The sequence below is a fragment of the Phyllobates terribilis genome, unplaced genomic scaffold, assembly GCF_046119375.1.
Source record: "Phyllobates terribilis strain yellow unplaced genomic scaffold, ASM4611937v1 Scaffold_2__4_contigs__length_985480577, whole genome shotgun sequence".
Taxonomy (NCBI): Eukaryota; Metazoa; Chordata; class Amphibia; order Anura; family Dendrobatidae; genus Phyllobates; species Phyllobates terribilis.
The window spans coordinates 824,536,739-824,556,740 of NW_027362762.1; the positions used below are offsets into that span (position 1 = coordinate 824,536,739).

General features: G+C 43.6%; 1 protein-coding gene across 6 annotated transcripts in view; it reads right to left on the reverse strand.

The window, feature by feature from the left end:
* Nucleotides 1-869: 869 nt before the first annotated feature.
* The window catches only part of LOC141231475 (apoptosis-inducing factor 3-like), a 170,681-nt gene continuing 151,548 nt past the window's right edge, over nucleotides 870-20,002 (reverse strand). The window contains exons 15-18 of one of the 6 annotated variants that reach the window (XM_073667696.1): nucleotides 7,011-7,109; nucleotides 2,552-2,627; nucleotides 2,363-2,467; nucleotides 870-1,599 (exon numbers count right to left, since the gene is read on the reverse strand). In XM_073667696.1, coding sequence (XP_073523797.1) covers nucleotides 1,563-1,599; nucleotides 2,363-2,467; nucleotides 2,552-2,627; nucleotides 7,011-7,109 — 317 coding nt within the window. In that variant the 3' untranslated portion in view covers nucleotides 870-1,562. Of the gene's footprint in view, nucleotides 1,600-1,671; nucleotides 1,795-2,362; nucleotides 2,468-2,551; nucleotides 2,628-7,010; nucleotides 7,110-20,002 lie in introns of those variants that run through there. The other 5 variants (XM_073667695.1, XM_073667704.1, XM_073667699.1 and 2 more) reach the window with 5 other exon arrangements.

Genomic DNA, 20,002 nt, shown 5'->3' on the forward strand with positions numbered 1-20,002 from the left:
CTGGATGAAGACTGTCTGAGGTCGTGGTGTATAGTTAAGAGATGCCAAGTGTCAAAGCATGTTGTGATTTCAAAATCAGCTAATTGCAAAGATTTTTTAATTTTTTTACATTTGCTTTATATAGTAATAGTAGAAATAGAAGCAGTCAGAGGGAGTCTTTCCTGTTAATGTATTTGCAGGGAAGAGGGTGAACCACTAGTCCAAATTTTCCAGCATGGTGAAATTGACCAGGCTAAAGCCTACCTACATCTCCACTCACACACGCTACATTTTTGTTTGGTACCACAACCAGAATTGCTCATTGTAACATCATTTTATATCATTAACTACTTATTTTAGTAAAGCTATTGAAATAAGTGAAATGGGCAATTGTTTAAAATGACAATTTTATGTGCAACTATACAAAGTCATTACAGTAATCATTTGTTATTAATCCCATCTTGGCGGGACAAAATTCTTGAAGATGGCGGGCATATCCTTTAGGCAGGTTTTGACCAGCATATGCAAAGTTGTCCATTTTTCATCCACACAAAAAAAAAATAATAATTTCATCCGTGTGCAATTTGTATGTGTTTAACATCCCTAGAACATGTATTTTTACATGAACAATTTAATAAATAAATGGCCAAATTAAGTTTTCTATGTTAGAGGAAAGTGTAAGTGAAATGTTTTTATGGATTTTACTCCTGCTGTTCCTCCTTTTGTTTTAAATCCGTCATACTGTTCCAGAGATATTGGCCTTTAAGTGTTAAAGTTCATGGTTTTTACAAAAGGCTAATATTGCAGATCAAGCTAAAGTCACACCCACTTGTAAAGATAATAAAGGTTCTTTATACTAAAGAGTCGTATCTCCGGAACCGTATGGAGGATTTAAAAAGAAAAAGCATAACCAGACAATTTAATAATTGCAATGGATCCTATTAAAAAATTGAGGTAAGTATAGGATCAGGTTTTTTTTTTTTTTTTTTTTTTAAAGGAAACTGCTGTTTAGAATAGATTGAGCTAAAAAAAAAAAACAAATTGAGTTGTGCATGCTGTAATTCTTTCATTTTTATTATTTTAAATACATGGGGCCCAAGGCTCAATGTGTAAAGACTTTCATGTGAACTGCCCCATTGTTCGGTGTGCTGTTTTGCATAGGGATTGCACATGAACATTTGGGCTTTGTGCACACAATGTCTTTTTTAGGCACGTCCTTAACTAAACATAAGAATGAACGGCTGTTGCAATGTGAAAACGATGTGATCATATTTTCAACTTTTTATCCGCTGCAGGTTTCCAAATCTGTGATTAGGTTAAAAAGTGACTGATCCGTTCTGCAGCTGCCTCTGCACTAGTTTTTATATACAATTTAAAATAAAAAATAAAAACCTGCAAATCTGTTCTAAATAAAAAAAAAAAAGCGAAAAAACATTGTCACTGGCACAACTGCGTATGCTGGCGTCATGCACATGCCCTTTAGCATTTAGGTGTTTAGCATTGTGGTTGCACAATAAATTAGCTGGAAGAACGACGTGTCTCTTTTTGGTCGTCAGAAGCTTTCAGGATACGTCAGACAATGGTCATAATTTTGAAATGACGTCAATAAAATCTTCAGCCCTGCACAGAAAATGCCACATAAGTTCAAGTGGTTTAACTGCTACGACTTCACAAACCCACACCTCTTCCCCAGGCTAGTAGTGGAACTGGATCAATGAATCTTGTTCTGTATTGGCAGCTGGGAGCAGAATACATGGGCTTCATTACTCACAACCTCTACTGTTGACAACAGGCACATTGGGGATCACGTTACTCCTAGAGGTGTGGAAAGATTAGTATATAGAATTTTTTTTTACATGATGGTGGAGTTTGTGCCTAAATAAAGATTCTGCAAACAAAAGGTGCGGTCATTGTATTTCTTGTGTAATTGGGGGCTGCAATGTGGAATATAAACCATATGTCTCTAATGAGGAAAAGCACACAATTATCATACAGGCTACTTCTAACTAAGAATTCCTGGCTGGTAAAATGGAGTTACGGGATACTGACCCATGGTGGAAGTAGAGAATTTGGAGATGTACTCTGTAATATAATACTATCATGTGCCATATACATAGAGCTATTGCTTCTAGGGAAGAATACAACCACATACATCTGTAGGATTTGTATGGAGGCCAACAGAACAAACCTCAGTTTAAAGTTGGAGGTAGACATAGGTAAGATGGGAGCGCTTTTATTGCTCTAATTCAGCCCAGTGCTTAATAGGCCTAATGGCAAAGGGAAGTTTGTAAAGGATATATTTGCACAGGGCAGAACGTTTTAAGAAAGTTGTACATATATATGTTTTCCAAGTCTATATAATTTTGGGGGGAAAGTTACTTACAGGACCTCCTTTTTGGGGATTCGTTTTCCAGAGAAAAGGACTTCTGCTACCTGCGACACAATGGGGTCATAGTTCATGCTTGATACAGCAACCACAATGTCATCCCTGCAGAAGGAAGTAAAATAAATTGCACAAATAAGTAAAAGTTTTCACACCTGTACAAAAAAAAAAAAAATGCAATCTGCCTACTTCACATAAAAGGCCAAAAACTTCAGCTCCTCCAGTGTTCCTTTCATCACAATCTCTGTGTATCCTTCCCCAAATCCTGCACAGAGAAACATACAACATTAATGGAGGAGATGAAGTCAGGATGCCAATTTTTTTTAACAATTCTGTCATCTATATTTAAAAAAACATTGCCATTCAACACTGGCAATATGTGTATACTGCAGAAGAGATACACGGCACTGCATTATAGCGGGTATCACCCAATAATAAGCAAATAGAGAAAAACTGGCACACCTATTAATCTGAAAGTGGAATTTAATTTATTTTATTTTACAGTCTAAATAAACCATATGAGGTTTCAATCTACACTGGACCTACATTGCCCTTGATTGCAGTGAATATGGACCCCTTTAAAGGGATTATCTGGTTCTTCTCATTCCCAAATTTAGAGTACAGTGGGGCCAGTGTTATCATGTCTATACATAACTGTCATACTGAATGCATGACCAGTAAATATCATGCACCTGTCCCATTTTTAAAACTAGTCTTGCACACCTCTCCTATACACCTGAATTTCTGCAGTCTTACGTGTGGAAGGGATAGATATCGCTACACGTGATGTCATGTCACTGGCCCTGCTCACCTCCTGGATTTGGAAGTGATGGGAGCCAGAACTATAAGGCAATGTGCACACATTGAGTATTTAGATGCAGAAATTTCTCCACCTTGGCAGGAAAAAACACTAATTTTTTATGCATTTTTTTGTATGCGCTTTTGGACAGCAATGAATGCTGTATCGCTAGAGGATATAGACATATAGACAGACACATAGACATATAATTGCACAACTCCCGGGATATTATAAAATTGCACCCAGTGAAGCTTTTTATGATTAAATAATTGAAATCACATTTTTTGTAAACAGCAAAGGTAAAACCGACAGCTGTGAACTCATATCATCAGGCTGGGCCCTTCCCAGCCTAAAAATACCAGCCCGCAGCTGGTGCGTCACCTCGGCTCTTCCTGATTCTCCTGGTGCACTGGCAATTGGGGTAATGGTGCTTGGGGTTGATGTCAGCTGTGAATTGTCTAAAAACGCAGCTGACATCAAGCCCTAGTGTTAGTAATGGAGAGATGTCTATCAGACACCCCCATTACTAACCCAGTAAGTAAAAACACAAAAAAAAACTTTATTTAAATAAACACCCCCCAACATTTTCAATAGTTCACAATCTTATTAAAAAAAAAAAAAGTTCCCACGCAGGTCCGTTGTAGTCCACCGAATCAGACGTAGTCCACAAGTGGAAACCTGAAAAACAGAGAACTAAAAACAAGACACTGTCCCTCGTTCACCACTTTATTAGAAAAAAAGTTCCCACACAGGTCTGCTGTAGTCCACCAAATCCGATGTAGTCCAGAGCGCAAAGTGACCAGGGACGTCTGAAGAGCAGTGATGTTACGGACATCGCCGTTCTTCAGAGGGAGGTGTGACCCAGCGCTTCTGAAGAGTGGTAACGTCAGTAATGTCACTACTATTCAGACTTTCCTAGTCACTCAGCGCTCTGGACTACGTCAAATTTGGTTGACCTACACAGGAATGTTTTAAAAAAAAAAAAAATTGGTGAACGGGAGATAAGGTCTTGTTTTTAGTTTGTTTTTCAGGTTTCCATTTGTGGACTACGTCGGATTCGGTGGACTATGGCAGACCTGCGTGGGAACTTTATTTAAATAAATTGGTGAATGAGAAATAGTGTTGGGAGGTGTTAATTTTAATAAAGTATTTGTGTGTTTTTTTTCTTACTGTGCTAGTGATGGGGGTGTCTCCATTACTAACATCAGGGCTTGATGTCAGCTGTGTTTTTGGACAATTTACTGCTGACATCAACCCCAAGCACCATTACCCGATTGCCAATACACCAGGGCAACTGGGAAGAGCCAAGGCAAAGTGCTAGAACTGGCACATCTAATGTGAAGCGCCACTTCTGGGGCTGTTAAGGGCTGGTATTTTTTAGGCTGGAAAGCCCAATAACCAGGAACCTTCTCCGTCTGATAATATCAGCTCACAGCTGTCTCCTTTACCTTTGCTGGTTACAAAAAATTGGGGGGATTCCATGTCATTTTTTTCATTATTTATTTAATTAATTAATCATAAGAAAATTGCACCCAGTGGAGCTTATTGGACAGCTTTTTATGTTGGTGGATTGTACAATTATCTGTCTGTTATCTCTACAGCATTCACTGCTGTCTTAAAATGCAGGCAAATACAGAGCAAATCCACAATTATTTTTATACCTGCGTTTTTGACTGATTTAATTGAAGTCCAGGGGAGAAGAAATGCAGCAAAAACGCTGAAAGAATTGACATGCTGCAGATTTGAATCTGCAACTCCCAAATAAGCAACATGGGCACGAGACTTCTGAATTCTCATTCGCTTTGCTGGCATCAGGATTCCGTTCAGGTTGCATGGCAAAAACGCGATGTGCACACAGCTAAGACTATGCTCATTGTTTTTTACCCTTCTGTCAGTAGCTCCGTCAGAACTTGGGTCTGAAGCGATGGAAAATGGGATTTGGGAGTATGCACTGATGGGGCAACTGCCTGTCATGATGCGGATGGAATCACTTTGTGCTCTATCGGTCAGCATTTCGTATCCACCTATTTGAGTCGGGTACCAAGACATGTTTGACTGTGTATAGGTGCACACCCCAAATAGGCACATACATCTTTATTAAGCTCGTGGGTCCCGTCGGGGCATATGACCGAACCATCCTCCGCAAAACAGGGTATGGACCGGCGGGACTATGGACTGCAATGGATATGGCAGAGCGAACGTGCGCTCTGACGTGCACCATTTTAAAGAGTGTACGCCTACAGGAGGCGGACACTCAGATATAGTAGACTGCGTCTGGGTGTCCGCCTCCTAAGCGTACACTAACGAAAATGAACCTACGGACGCAATTTGAAAGCACCCTTAGCTGTACATGGTTTATTCCCTCTACCTGAACGTCTGTAGCAGCTTCAATAAGTCTGGAGCTGTTGGGTGAATCGGTTACATTTTAGTTGTTATTCTTCCATGTGGCCAGCCAGGGGCGGTATAAATGAAACAGGCATTTAATTAATCATTATTAAAATGACTTTCCATTCTGGTAAAATGGCAACATATACTGGGTGCACGATTATTAGGCAAGTGTGTGTTTTGACGATATCATGATTTTTATTTATATTTTCCACCTCCAAGCTGTGAAAACTTGACTGCTTATTGGACGAAGCAGAGCAGGTGATGTGTATTTGTGTAATGAGGGTGGATGAGGCCTAAGGATACAATGCCCTTTATCAAGGTGTGTAAAATTAGGCAGCTTGTTTTCCTCAGGCAAAATGGGACAAAGAGATTTAACTCTATAAAAAGTCAAAAATTGTTACAAGTCTTACAGAGGGATGCAGCAGTCTTGAAATTGCTAAGATATTGGGGCGCAATCACAGAACCATCAAAAGGTTTTGTTACAAATAGTCAACAGGGTCGCAAACATGTTGAGAAAAAAGGACGCACATTAAAGGGACTCGGTCGGCACAGGATGACTGTCCAAACTAAGTCCTGCCACTCAGTGCTTCACAGCAGTGCCAAATACACCTTCCTACCTACTAGCTTTCCCCCAATCTCCACCCCACTCTACTTTGATTGACAGCTTCATAGGGCCAGAGTAGGGTGGAGATATATGGAAACTTGTGGGTCCTTCTTAAATGGGAGATATATAGTGGAGGAAAAAACAGTCACCTGTCTGAACAGTGTCTGGAAGGCTGTAGATGGTGCTGCCCAAAAAGTTGATCATCAACAGATTACAAACATCACAGACTCCATGGACGGAAAACGGTTATTGAAAATACATTTTTTTGAAATGTCAGAAATGTATTTTTGGATATTTTGAGTTTAGCGATTACTCTTGTAACATATAAAAAACAGTTGAGATGGGAAAATGGCCATTTTTCATTTAGTTACATAACACACTAATAGTTGCCCAATACACACATAGATATTCTCCTAAGAAAGACAAAACCTCACTCTTACTGTCTTAAATATTCACGTGTATTAACCTTTATGATTGACTGACAGCACTGTAGTTTTTCAGTAATAAAATTAATAATCAAAAATTCTAATTGCCTAATAATTGTGCACACAGCGTATGGACAGTATAAAAAAAACATTGCAATCCCAAGTCTTTTAATAGATGGTTCAAGACTATTTTCACTATCCTCTCTGGCTAATAGAATATGGAGTGAGGATCCATTTGTCTATGCATTAAATGGAAGTATACTATGAGACCCTTGTAAGGCATTCTTTTCCCTGGGAGGGGCACTGTAAGGGAATTTGAACAGTAGCTGACACAAACCCCCTAAAAAAAATAAACGTTCACCCAAAGGGGCACCAGCAACTCAAGATCAACTTAAAATTATTTAATACCAAGACTTTGATTATCATACACACCTGCATAACGAATACTCTTTCCCAATAAAGATGTCCAAAAGAATGGCACAGAGTTCACCGGTTCTTCCTTGTTCAGCATGTTGAGAGCAGCGATGCGACCTGTAAATGGTAGCAGAGCTTTCTTATAAATTCCATCTCAGGCTCCATCCAGAAATAGTGAGAGAGCGGATGAAACTACTCCTTTCAATATGTTTATTCATGTAGAAAGATTTTAGAAAAGACACCTGCAGGTAACCATTTATGAAAGATGAAAAACAGTGTTAAAGTCCTAAAATACACAGAAATAAGTAACACATTAAATTTTTTTTCCACTTTGCAAACACACACTACCTGAACCACTGGCAGACACTGACGGAAGAAGGACCTGGGCAAGAACAATATATGGGGGCTTTGCAGTCCTATACCATGTAATTATGCACAATTTCACCTACTTTGGAGATGGAAATGGGCCCCTTTACCTTTTATTCCCCTGTGCGGCTGCACAGATTGCACAATTGATATGTCCACCCCTGACCTGCAATGTAGCGTAGCAATGTAGTTGTGCAGCCAACTGTTACATAATGTTCTAAATGGGTGCTGCCCTGACAGAAAGTATAGAATGCCCATTAGTGATGGGTGAGCACTAAAATGCTCGAGGGCTCGTTACTCGCATCGAGCACGTCGGACTGCTCGGGTGCTCGACTCGAGTAATGAGTATAGGGGAAGTCAATGGGAAACTCGAGCATTTTTCCAGCAGACCCTCCCAGGAGGTCGGGGGGGGGGGGGCATTAAAATCGCTGAAATGCATTGAAAAGGTGCTCAAATGGAATGGTAACAGCATGGGGGGGAAGATGCCTGGACGAATCTCTGACTCACAGGTCGCTGCTGGGACTATGCTGTCAGAGTATTAACGCCACTTTGAGGACTCCAGTAAGATGGTGAGCAGCGATGATGCTATAATTAGCGTCACCATCCCGCTTCTCTGTCTTCTGAAATGCTCTCTGCTCACAATCAAAAGAGGATGCATTGCAGGCGGAGCACGATGAGATGGAGCAAGGAACCATACAGGGTGATTACACATAGCACAGCCTCATCTCATCCCAACGTGGATTGGGTGACAATGAGGAAGAGGAGGCGGAGGAGGAAGAACAGAAGCTAGTTTCATGCGCCATAGACGGTACTACCAGCACAGCTGTCATACTATCTGTTCAGCGTGGATGGCCAGAGGACAGAGAGGAGGAGGAGGAGAGCATGGTCAGTCATCCTCTTGGTGAGGACACGGAAGTCTTGCCTGTTAGTTACGCTGCCTTTCCCATGACCCTTGCATTCTCAAAATTTTGGGTGACAGTCATTACTGGTTGGTGACACTTCTAGACCCACGCTACAAGGAGAACTTTATATCTCTTATTCCTGAGGCGGACAGGTCTACAAAAATGGGTCTGTAGCAGAAGGCCCTTGTTGCGGAACTATTAAAAAAATTCCCATCTGAAAACGCTGGCGGAAGAGGGCACACTTCGTTGGACAACCAAGGAGTACAGGCGAGAGAGACACAACTTCAATCTAGCAGAGGCAGGGGAACACTGTCAAAATTCTGGGAGAATTTTCTCAGCCCCTCCCATCGCACAAGCCCTGAGGCCCGGGGTACTCTCACAAGGAGTGCAAAGTTTGGGAAGATGCTGAGGGAGTACCTTGCCGACCGTACCAACGTTCTCCGCGATTCCTCTGTGCCTTATAATTATTGGGTATCCAAGCTGGATACGTGGAATGAACTGGCTCTCTATGCCTTGGAGGTCCTGGCCTGCCCTGCCGCCAGCGCGGGTTTTTAGTGCCGCTGGTGGAATTATAACCGATAGGCGCATCCGCCTGTCAACTGAAAATGCTGACAGGCTGACTCTTATAAAAATAAACAAGGGCTGGATTGGGCCAGACTTCTCAACACCACTGAATGATAGCAGCGTAACATAAACTCAAATACAGTGTCTTTTCTTGGGAGGTGTATTCCCAGGCACCTTTTCACACCCAGACATGGGTATACACTTCCTGACTTTGGCTATTTGCTCTTGTCCTCCTCCTTCTCCACCACCATATCACCAGGGTGACCATGGTCCGTGATGTAACACCCACATAATTTTTTTAAAGGGTGTTTATGATGCCGTAAAAAAATTTTTTTATACAGTATGTTCATGTATACCCCCCAGGGGTAAATGTTTGTCAGCCCATACACTTAGTGCATGGGCATTACAAATATAGGAGGTCCACTCCTTTCTAATGGGAACATTTTTTATGAGGCCCTCCTCCACGTCTCTTCCAAGGGGCATTGGAGTGCCTCCCAATTTTTGGCAACCCTTGCATTCACTGCATAGGCCAGCACTATGGGAGACCCACTTCCTAATAATGGGAACATTGTTTTCAGGAGGCCCTCTGACCTCCACGTCTCTTCCAAGGGGCATTGGAGTGCCTCCAAATTTTTGGCAACCCCTGCATTCACTGCATAGGCAAACACAATGGGAGACCTACTTCCTAATAATGGGAACATTGTTTTCAGGAGGCCCTCCTCTAAGTCTCTTCAAAGGGGTATTGGGGTGCATCCAAATTTTCATAGTGGTATTGGGGTGTGTCCAAATTTTGGGCAGCCCTGGCACTCACTGCATACGCAATTACAGTATAGGAGACCCACTCTTTAGTAATGGGAACAATAAAACATAGCCGGCTGATGGCTCTCTAAGACTAGTGAGGGACGACTGCTGGTCCTTTAAGAATAGTAAAGGCCTCCTGAATGGCCCTATAAAAATAGGCTTTGTGACTTTCAGAGTCCCTCCTTCATAAATGAAGCACGATGTGTCTGATGATATCTCACACACCACATGGCCAGATAAGGTTGTAAAATGTTAAAATGACATTTCCTGGTGAATGCATTTGACACGGTTGAAAGCAATGCAAAAGAGAAAAAACGCATCAAAAATGCTACGTGTGAACATAGCCCAAGGTATGGAGGAGCATTTTTGTTTTTGGTTATTTATTTTGCTTTATATACAAGTCATTACCCTGGAAAGGATGTTCCTTAACCCTTTCGCAACCCTGGGATTTTCCGTTTTTGCATTTTCATTTTTTGCTCCCCTTGTTCCCAGAGCCATAGCGTTTTTATTTTTTGGTCAATATGGCCATGTGAGGGCTTATTTTTTGCAGGACGAGTTGTACTTTTCAACGCCATTACTATTTTTACCATATCGTGTACCGGAAAACGGGAAAAAAATTCCAAGTGCTGTGAAATTGCAAAAAAAGTGCAATACCACAGATGTTTTTTTTTAAATTTCTTTACCACGTTCACTGAATGCTAAAACTGACCTGCCAGTATTATTCTCCAGGACATTACGAGTTCGTAGACACCAAACATGTATAGGTTCTTTTTTTATTTAAGTGGTGAAAAAAAAATTCCAAAGTTTGCTAAAAAAAAAAAAAATGGTGCCATTTTCCAAGACCCGTAGCGTCTCCATTTTTTGGGATCTGGGGCAGGGTGAGGGCTTATTTTTTGCACACCGAGCTGAAGTTTTTATTGATACCATTTTGGGGCAGATCCGATGTTTTGATCGCCCATTATTGCATTTTATTGCAATGTTGCGGTGACCAAAAAACGTAATTCTGGCGAATTTTTTTCTTGTTACGCCGTTTACCGATCGGATTAATTCTTTTTTTATATTGATAGATCGGGCGATTCTGAACGCGGTGATACCAAATATGTGTATGTGTTTTTTTTTAATTATTTTATTTTGAATGGGGCGAAAGGGGGGTGATTTAAATTTTTATATTTTTTTAATATTTTTAAAAACATTTTTTTTTCACTTTTTGCTTGCTTCTATAGTCTCCATAGGAGACAAGAAGCAGCACTTGTCTGATCGTCTCGGCTACATACAGATGATCAGCAGATCACCTCTATGTAGTAGAAATGCTCCTGTGCTATGAGCGCCGACCACTAGGTGGTGCTCATAGTGACCAGCTCATGACAACCACTGGAGTCTGCTGCAGACCCAGGGTTGTCATGCCAACCCATCGGTGACCCGCGATCATGTGATGGGGTCGCCGATGGGCGGGGTAAGTGATGCGCTTCCGGTGCGGCACTGTTAAATGCCGCTGTCAGAGATTGACAGCGGCATTTAACATGTTAACAGCCGCGGGTGGATCGCGATTCCACCCGCGGCATTTAACATGTTAACAGCCGCAGGTGGATCGTGATTCCACCCGCGGCTGTTGCGGGCACATGTCAGCTGTAATAATCAGCTGACATGTCCCCGGTTCAGTGCGGGCTCAGCGCCGGAGACCTCACTGAACCGGGGGTTACAGCCTTGTGCGTACAAATACGGCACAGGCTGTAAAGGGGTTAACATATTTCCCAGGAAAATCCATTTTGGTTTCGTTTTGGTATGTTTTATTGTGAGTCTGTAAAAGTGGCGTAATACCTCTGACAACGTTGTTGACAGAAGTGATCTGGGAGTCAGAAATGCTTCCAGGGGTCTTCCCCATGCTGTCCCCATGTCATTTGAGCACTGTTCCCATCGATTTGGGCAATTTTTAGGCCCTCTGCAGACCGCCGGGGGAGCCGCCTGAAAAATGCTCGAGTTTCCCATAGACTTACATTGGGCTCGTTGCTCGGGTCGAACACCCGAGTATTCCAATGTGCTCGACCCGAGCATCGAGCACCCGAGCATTTTAGTGCTCGCTCATCACTAGACCTGAGGCTTCAAAACATTTTTTGTTTTATCTTTTTGGAGACCTTTGCCAATGAAAATTCGTGAACCATGTCCTGGAAACTTCTCCAACCCATCCTGGGGAAAGTACACCACAAGGCCTTTGTCCATTTATTCACACAAGAGGTGCATTTGGGCCTTTCTCCTATTGTATGAATGCATCTTTATTTTTATTTTACACAGAGTTGTGGCAAATCTGAGGCTCTCAGGCCGCAGTCACTGCTCCCTCCCTTCTTAAGTTGATTCCGTGGGTTTTTAGTGTCGCTGAGGGAATAATAACTAATAGGCGCATCCGCCTGTCAACTGAAAATGCTGACAGAATGACTGTTCTCAAAATGAATAAGGCCTGGATTGGCCAAGACTTCTCATTCACACCAGAAGACAGCAGCAGAACAAAGGAAATGAAGGGTATGTACTCACAATGCAGATTTGAAGAAGACATTTCCTGAGCATTTCTGCATCTCCTTGGCAGAAAAAAATGCATGCGGATTTTACATGCGTTTTTTCCGCGTTTATGCATGCGTTTTATTCAAGCGCTTTTCCAAACAATTTTGAGCATCACTTGGAAAAGGGCTTGACAAGTTGGTCACACAATATAAATCCATGCAACCGGCATGGATTTATATTGTGTGACCAACTTAGAGGAAATTTATACTATCAAATGCTGCATCTAAAGTAAAAAAAAAAGAATTAAAAAAAGTAAAAAAAAACTTATATTCACCTCTCCGGCAGCCCCCAGTCTCCTCCTGGCAGCGTCCTCTCTCTTCGGCATCCCGCGGTGTACTGGCAGGACTTGCGGTGATGCTATTTAGTCAGCTGATGGTTGCGTGACCATCAGCTGACTAAATGACGTCACCACAGGTCCTGTCAGTACACCGCGGGACGCCGAGGAGAGAGGACGCTGCCGGGAGGAGACCGGGGGCCGCCAGAGACGTGAGTATGAATAATTTATTTTATTTTTTACTTGCAGGTACCATGGTACCCAGGTTGGAGGAGAGTCTCCTCTTCTCCAGACCCGGTACCATCCGCGCATTGAACCGCATAACATCCGCCTGTATACATGCGGATATTATGCGGTTCAATGCGACATCGCGCCCAAATTGGTAGTGCAGCGGATTTTTCCGCAATGATAGTCCGCAGCAGAATTTTCCGCATCTTGTGCACAGCACATGCAGATTATCATTGGGATATATCCCAGACCTCTTAACAAGCAATTTTAATGCGTTTCCGCGGCGGTAATGTTGCCGCTGAAACACATTAAATCACATCATGGGCACACAGCCTAATTTTTTTTTCTGGTGTATTCCCATGCACCTCTTCTCACACCAAAAAGGGTGTTCATGGTTTATTACTTTTCTTGTGCCCCTCCTATTACAAAATATCAACCGGGTTATCATGCAGCCCTCGATCCAAATTTTTTTTTAAAGGGCCATCATGCGGCCCTCAGTCATACATTTTGGAGGGTCATCAGGTGGCCCTAATGCAAACATTTTGGAGAACCACCTAACCCTCACGCCAAATTCATTTTCAGGGCTACATTTTATATTTTAAAAACAACACTATACAGGCGGGAACACAACAAACACGGTCATCCACGTGACCTAGCTTCCTGTCCCTCTTGGCATAGGGACATGGGACACTACTCTTGAAGCCAGAACAATGCAAACAGGTGTTCGGTTGGATGGCAGATAGTGCTTCCAGTATGTTTCCCAGCACCACCCTGTCTTCCACATGGTCCAGTCTTACTAGCCAAGAGTCTGGACCACATAATCCTCATCCTCCTTCCTCCCACCATGGCAAGTCCGAGGAGACAAGCGATCCCACACTCGGACACTCCGAGGAGCTCTTTACAATTCCACTTATTGATTCTGGCCTCTTGCCTGGCACGTTTCAACAGGGAGATCGTGTGTAGTGATGCCCAAATATTTGAGCAGCCACGGTCAGAAGAAGGCAACGGTGGGCAATGGCAAGTAGGGTCTCAAAAGGTGGATGATGATGAGACACAGTTGCCAACAAGTGATGTTGTTAGGTCAAGTCAGGAGGACCAGAGTGCGGAAGTGGTGGACGATGAAGTCACTGACCCAACCTGGGAAGGTGCCATGAAGAGCGAGCATAGCAGCGCAGAGGGGGAGGGATCTGCAGCACCTCAACAAGCAGGCAGAGGCAGTGGGGTGGCCAAAGGGAGAAGGCGGTCAACTGTTCCATAGTGCACCCACACACGGCAAGTTCCCAAGCCAAGGGTTATGTGTTCCCCAGTCTGGCGCATTTTTAAATAAAGTGCAGACGATAAAAGCATGGTCATTTGCAACCTGTGCCATACAAAGATGAACAGGGGCCGGACCACTACCAGCCTGACCACCACTAACTTGCTCTGGAACATGTCATCAAAGCACCGACTATGTGGGACGAATGCCTGGGTACACAATCGGTGTCTGCGGGTGACACCACTGCCTCTTTTCCTGTGGTAAGTGCTTGCCAATCTCCTGTCCAGGACGCTGGCACAGATGCCTCCTGCCCTGCACTTATTGTTGCACATTCGCAAACACCATCAGCAACCCCGTTTACTTCCTTGGCCTAGCGCAGCATTCAGGTGTCCATACCCCAGGCGTGAAATGCGAAAGAAAATACCCAGCCACCCACCCACCCACAGGCCCAAACACTAAACTGGCACATTGCCAGACTGCTTGCCCTGGAAATGTTGGCGTTTAGACTTGTGGACACTGAGGTTTTCCGCAACCTCATGGCGGCCGCAGTCTCCGGATACTCGATCCCTGACATGTGGACAAGTGCTTGTGGCCAGGGACGCTACATTTCCCTGACGGCACACAGGGTGAACCTTGTGAAGGCCGGGACAGAGTTGGACCCTGGGATGGCACATGCGCTAAAGACGCTGAGGAATGCGGGCGCTAGTTACATCAGAGTTTCCTCTACCTCCTACACTGTGTGCAGAATTATTAGGCAAGTTGTATTTTAGAGGATTATTTTTATTATTGATCAACAACTATGTTCTCAATCAACCCAAAAGACTCATAAATATCCAAGCTTAATATTTTTGGAAGTTGGAGTGGGCTTTTTTTTTTGATTTGGCTATCTTAGGAGGATATCTGTTTGTGCAGGTAACTATTACTGTGCAGAATTATTAGGCAACTTAATAAAAACCAAATATAATCCCATCTCACTTGTTTATTTTCACCAGGTAAACCAATATCAGTGCACAAAATTTAGAAATAAACATTTCTGACATGCAAAAACAAAAACAAAAAAAAATAGTGATCAGTATAGCCACCTTTCTTTATGATGACACTCAACAGCCTTCCATCCATAGATTCTGTCAGTTGCTTGATCTGTTTTCGATCAACATTGCGTGCAGCAGCCACCACAGCCTCCCAGACACTGTTCCGAGAGGCGTACTGTTTTCCCTCCCTGTAGATCTCACATTTTATTATGGACCACAGGTTCTCTATGGGGTTCAGATCAGGTGACCAAGGGGGCCATGTCATTATTTTTATTTCTTTTAGTCCTTTACTGGCCAGCCACGCTGTGGAGTAGTTGGATGCATGTGATGGAGCATTGTCCTGCATGAAAATCATGTTTTTCTTGAACGATACCGACTTCTTCCTGTACCACTGCTTGAAGTTGTCTTCCAGAAACTGGCAGTAGGTCCCGAAAAGGTCCCACAAGTTCATCTTTGATGATACCAGTCCAAAACAGTACCCCACCTCCACCTTGCTGGCGTCTGAGTCGAAGTGGATCTCTGCCCTTTACAGATCCAGCCTCTGGCCCATCCATCTGGCCCATCAAGAGTCACGCTCATTTCATCAGTCCATAAAACCTTTGAAAAATCAGTCTTAAGATATTTCTTGTCCCATTCTTCACATTTTATCTTATGTTTCTTGTTCAAAAGTGGTCGTTTTTCAGCCTTCCTTACCTTGGCCATGTCTCTGAGTATCGCACACCTTGTGCTTTTTGATACTTCAGTAACGTTGCAACTCTGAAAATTGGCAAAACTGGTGGCGAATGGCATCTTGGCAGCTTCACGCTTGATTTTCCTCAATTCATGGGCAGTTATTTTGCACATTTTTTGCCAACACGCTTCTTGCGACCCTGTTGGCTATTTGCCATGAAACGCTTGATTTGAAGCGTGATCACCGAACAAAGTTTGGAAATTTCAAGACTACTGCATCCCTCTGCAAGACATCTCACAATTTTGGACTTTTCAGAGCCTGTCAAATCTCTCTTCTGACCCATTTTTCCAAAGGAAAGGAAGTTGCCTAATAATTAAGCACACCTAATATAGGGTGTTGATGTCATTAGTCAACACGCATCCTCATTACAGAGATGCACATCACCAGATTTACTTAATTGGTAGTTGGCTCTCAAGCCTATGCAGCTTGGAGTAGGACAATATGTATAAAAAGTATCAAAGTGATCAAAATACGCATTTGCCTAATAATTCTGCATGCGGTGTAAACCAGTTCCTGCACACCTTCCTTCTCCTCATCCTCCATCTCAGAATTGTCATTTCGGATGTCTGAGATCTGTGAGGTTCTACAAAACTTTGAGGAATCAACCAAGATGGTGAGCGGTGATTAAGCCAAAATCAGCATAACCATCCCGCTTCTGTGTCTACTCAAACGCTCGCTGCTCACAATTAAAGAGGAAGCTTAGCATGTGGACCAGGTGGAGATGGAGGAAGAAAGTACACATTGTACGCATTATTAAATAAAAGATTATTATTATTATTATTATTAATGAGTGGAGAAGGTGAAAGAGAGGGATATCAGCCATTCGGTCCGTCCATAATGTTATAGTCCCTGAGCAGGCTGTGGACCAGCCTGCAGCAGTCCTGGATGGACATCTTCTCCCAGTTTTTGACCAGGCATGTTCTGGCCAGCCACAAAGCATTCTTGACACAGTTCATAAGGCACCAGGCTGCCTGTATGGCATGTTCCCCGGGAAATAGTCCGTAAATCCCCAAAGAGTGCTTTAGGTTGCTCCTGGGGACAGAGACTGACTCTTAGGTAATTTTCTAGGGCATCCAACAGGGCTTGTGTGAACAGGCACTGCCAGAAGAGATACAAGGGTGGTTCCTCAGCAAAAAGGCATCTTGGGCAGTACCTAGTGTTATACAGTCCATGGGCATGCATGAATGCATGAGAGTTCTCAGAGGCCAACCCCCCTGAATAGCCATGCATGCAAGGTCTTTGTGCCTATTGGTTAACTTGCTAGAAGCCATGTTTTTCAACAGTCTCGGCTGTGGCCTCAGGGAGCCCTGGAATAGACTCCCTTGAGTCCAATGCTCGGATAAGCTTATGGATGGTCTATGGTTTCTTTCCACAAGTCGAGATGGAGTCTCTCCAGTTGGTGTTCTCTGACAAACTTGAAAACCTCCTGATAATACCAGGGGATGTCCCAGTTGTAAGGATAGGAGCTATTCCACTTGCCCCATCTGTTCAGCGTGCATGGGCTGAAGATGAGGAGGAAGAGGAGGAGAGGGAGGGAGGGAGGAGGAGGAGATGAAGAGTCATCCTCCTGGTGGGGACTGGGGACAGGGAAATCTTGCCTTTTGGGAGTGTCGCACACATGTCTGACTATGTCCCGCTTCCTTTCCAGTGACGGTCGCCTTTTATACGAATTTTGGCAAACAATGATTACTGGTTGTTCACCTTTCTCGACCCACACTAAAAGGAGAATTTTCCATCTCTCCTTCCTGCGGTTGAGAGGGCTAGTAAAATTGTGCAATACCAGAAGACCCTAGTTGAACAATTAACCCAAAAATTCCCAACTGACAACACTGGCGGCAGAGGTCATAGATCCTTGGGTAACCAAGGAGGAGAGATGAGAGAGATGCACACACCAAGTCCAACAGAGGCAGGGGAACACTATCAAAGGTCTGGGACAGTTTCATTAGACCCTTCCAGTGCCCAGGCCCTGATGCCCGGGGTAGTCTGACAAAAAGGGAAAATTTTTTGAAGATGGTGAAGGAGTACCTAGCCGACCATACCAGTGTCCTGCATGATTCCTCTGTGCCGTACAAGTATTGGGTATCCAAGCTGGACACTTGGCATGAATTGTCCTTCTATGCCTTGAAGGTGCTGGCCTGTCCTGCTGCTAACGTTTTGTCAGAGCGAGTTTTTAATGCCACCGTGGGCTTAATAACTGATAGGCGCATCCGCCTGTCAACTGAAAATGCTGACAGGCTGACTCTTCTCAAAATGAACAAGGCCTGGGATTGGCCCAGACTTCTCAATATTATCGGATACCAGCAGTGGAACAGAAACCCAATTGAAATGTTCCTTTTTTCTGGTGTATTCCCATGCACCCCTTCCCACCTAAAAAAAAGGATATACGATTCATGGTTTCTTTTTATTGCCCTCGTCTAATCCAAAACTATCCATCCTCCAGCACCTATCCCTACACTAAATGCAGCTAACAGCAGCATTAATAGGGAATAGAATAGATGCAACCCTGATAAGGACTGTTGGTTTTAGGATGCAGTATCAATGACTGTAAGGCAATAATCCCCGACTACATGCCTGTAATACGCTACCCCTAAATGAATTGCAGATAAGAGCGGTATTATTAGATAATATAATCTATTTAAATTGTCCCTGAAAGGACTTTTGCTGTATGTGGCAGCACCAAGGACTGTAACGCAATCAACCCTGACAAGATGCCTGTAATAAACTATCCCTACTCCTCCTGCTAACCCTACACGAATTGCAGATAAAAGCAGTATTATTAGAGAATAGAATCTATTTGAATTAGCCCTGAAAAGGACTGTTTAATCTTGTAACAGTAGGTACTGGAACGCGATATAGCACACTGTCCTTTCTGCAGCAGCGACTCTCCCTACACCATTTCCGGATACAATGCGCCCAATATGGTGTCAACGGGTCTTATATAGACCTGATGTCGCTATTTGGACAGCCAATCACAGTAAAGCCAGTAACCAACATGGCTATGGCATTACCGTTATTGGCAGGCAATCCCCGCATGCTTAGTGGCTGAAAATCTGCCGCGAAACATGTGGGGCTGGGAATCAAGCATGGCGCCCGAGTACCCGGATACTCAATTGAATACAGTGCGTCTCGAGCACCAGAATGCTCAATCGAGTACTGAGCAGTGCTGAGCACGCTCGCCCATCACTACTGCCTATGTAATTCCAGGTTTGGTTTACATAAAAGAAATCAAGGTTTAAAGGGAACTTGTCATCTGATTGATGCTGCCCAAACCACAGGCAGTACGAAATGGATCCTGGCTGCACAATTGCAGCCAGGTTTATTTTCGACTGAAACACTCAAATTGCTGTGCTTCAGAGGAGAACCAAGATGGCAGTGATGTGGGACCTTCAGCAGATACATACTGGTCATAGTAAGTAACCCATCAGTGTCCCACAAAGCACCACATGGGGACGATGGCAGCCTGCACTCACGCACCAGCTGTGAGGTCATTTAAATACTGCTGTGAAAGACTGACTGAAGCATCTATAAGATCAACAGCTGCGACCAGAGCTCAGCTCTGGCTATTAGAGCCAGATGGCGGCTACTTAATATAGCTGGCATCAGCCATGTGTGGTGGGAGCTCAGCTCCTGAGCCCACTCCACACGCAGTCACCAGTCTCAAACGAAAAACATAGCTTAAAAGCTTCTGGAGACTGAGCCGCATGGAGAGTAGTCAGACAGGCGGGTCTCTGGCGGCTTCTCCCCATCCGCTGCTAGTGACTGACAGGTTTCTCCCTGCGTGTGCTTATAGGAAGAGACCTGACACTCCAAGGCTGCAGGCAGGGAGAAGCCATGGGGACCCGCCTATCCAACTAGCCTCTTGTGCGGCTCAGTCCCTGGAGGCTTTTAAACTATGTTTTTCTCTAAAACACAGCAGCATTTCCGAGTCAAACATACTTGGCTAATATACAGCCAGTGTGTGACATACTCGAGGATAGGACAGCATGTATCAGCTGTCAGGTTCCCTTTGAAAGTCCTACACAGTCATACTTATCAGGGCTGTGGAGTCGGTAAGCCAAACCTCCGAATCCGACTCCAACTCCTCAATTTCCAAGACACCGACTCCATCTCCGACTCCCTCATACACGGTTCATGTTTAAGTGATAAATTTACTGTACACAGATTCATCTCAGCTAAAAGTCTAGACCCTTAGATCAGGAATAGGACAGACATTTATAGGACATTTCAGAACTTTCCCAAATTCTTATGAAAAAATATTCCCCACAAACTGCATTGAACTACTGTACCCAATTTATTATATTTTAGG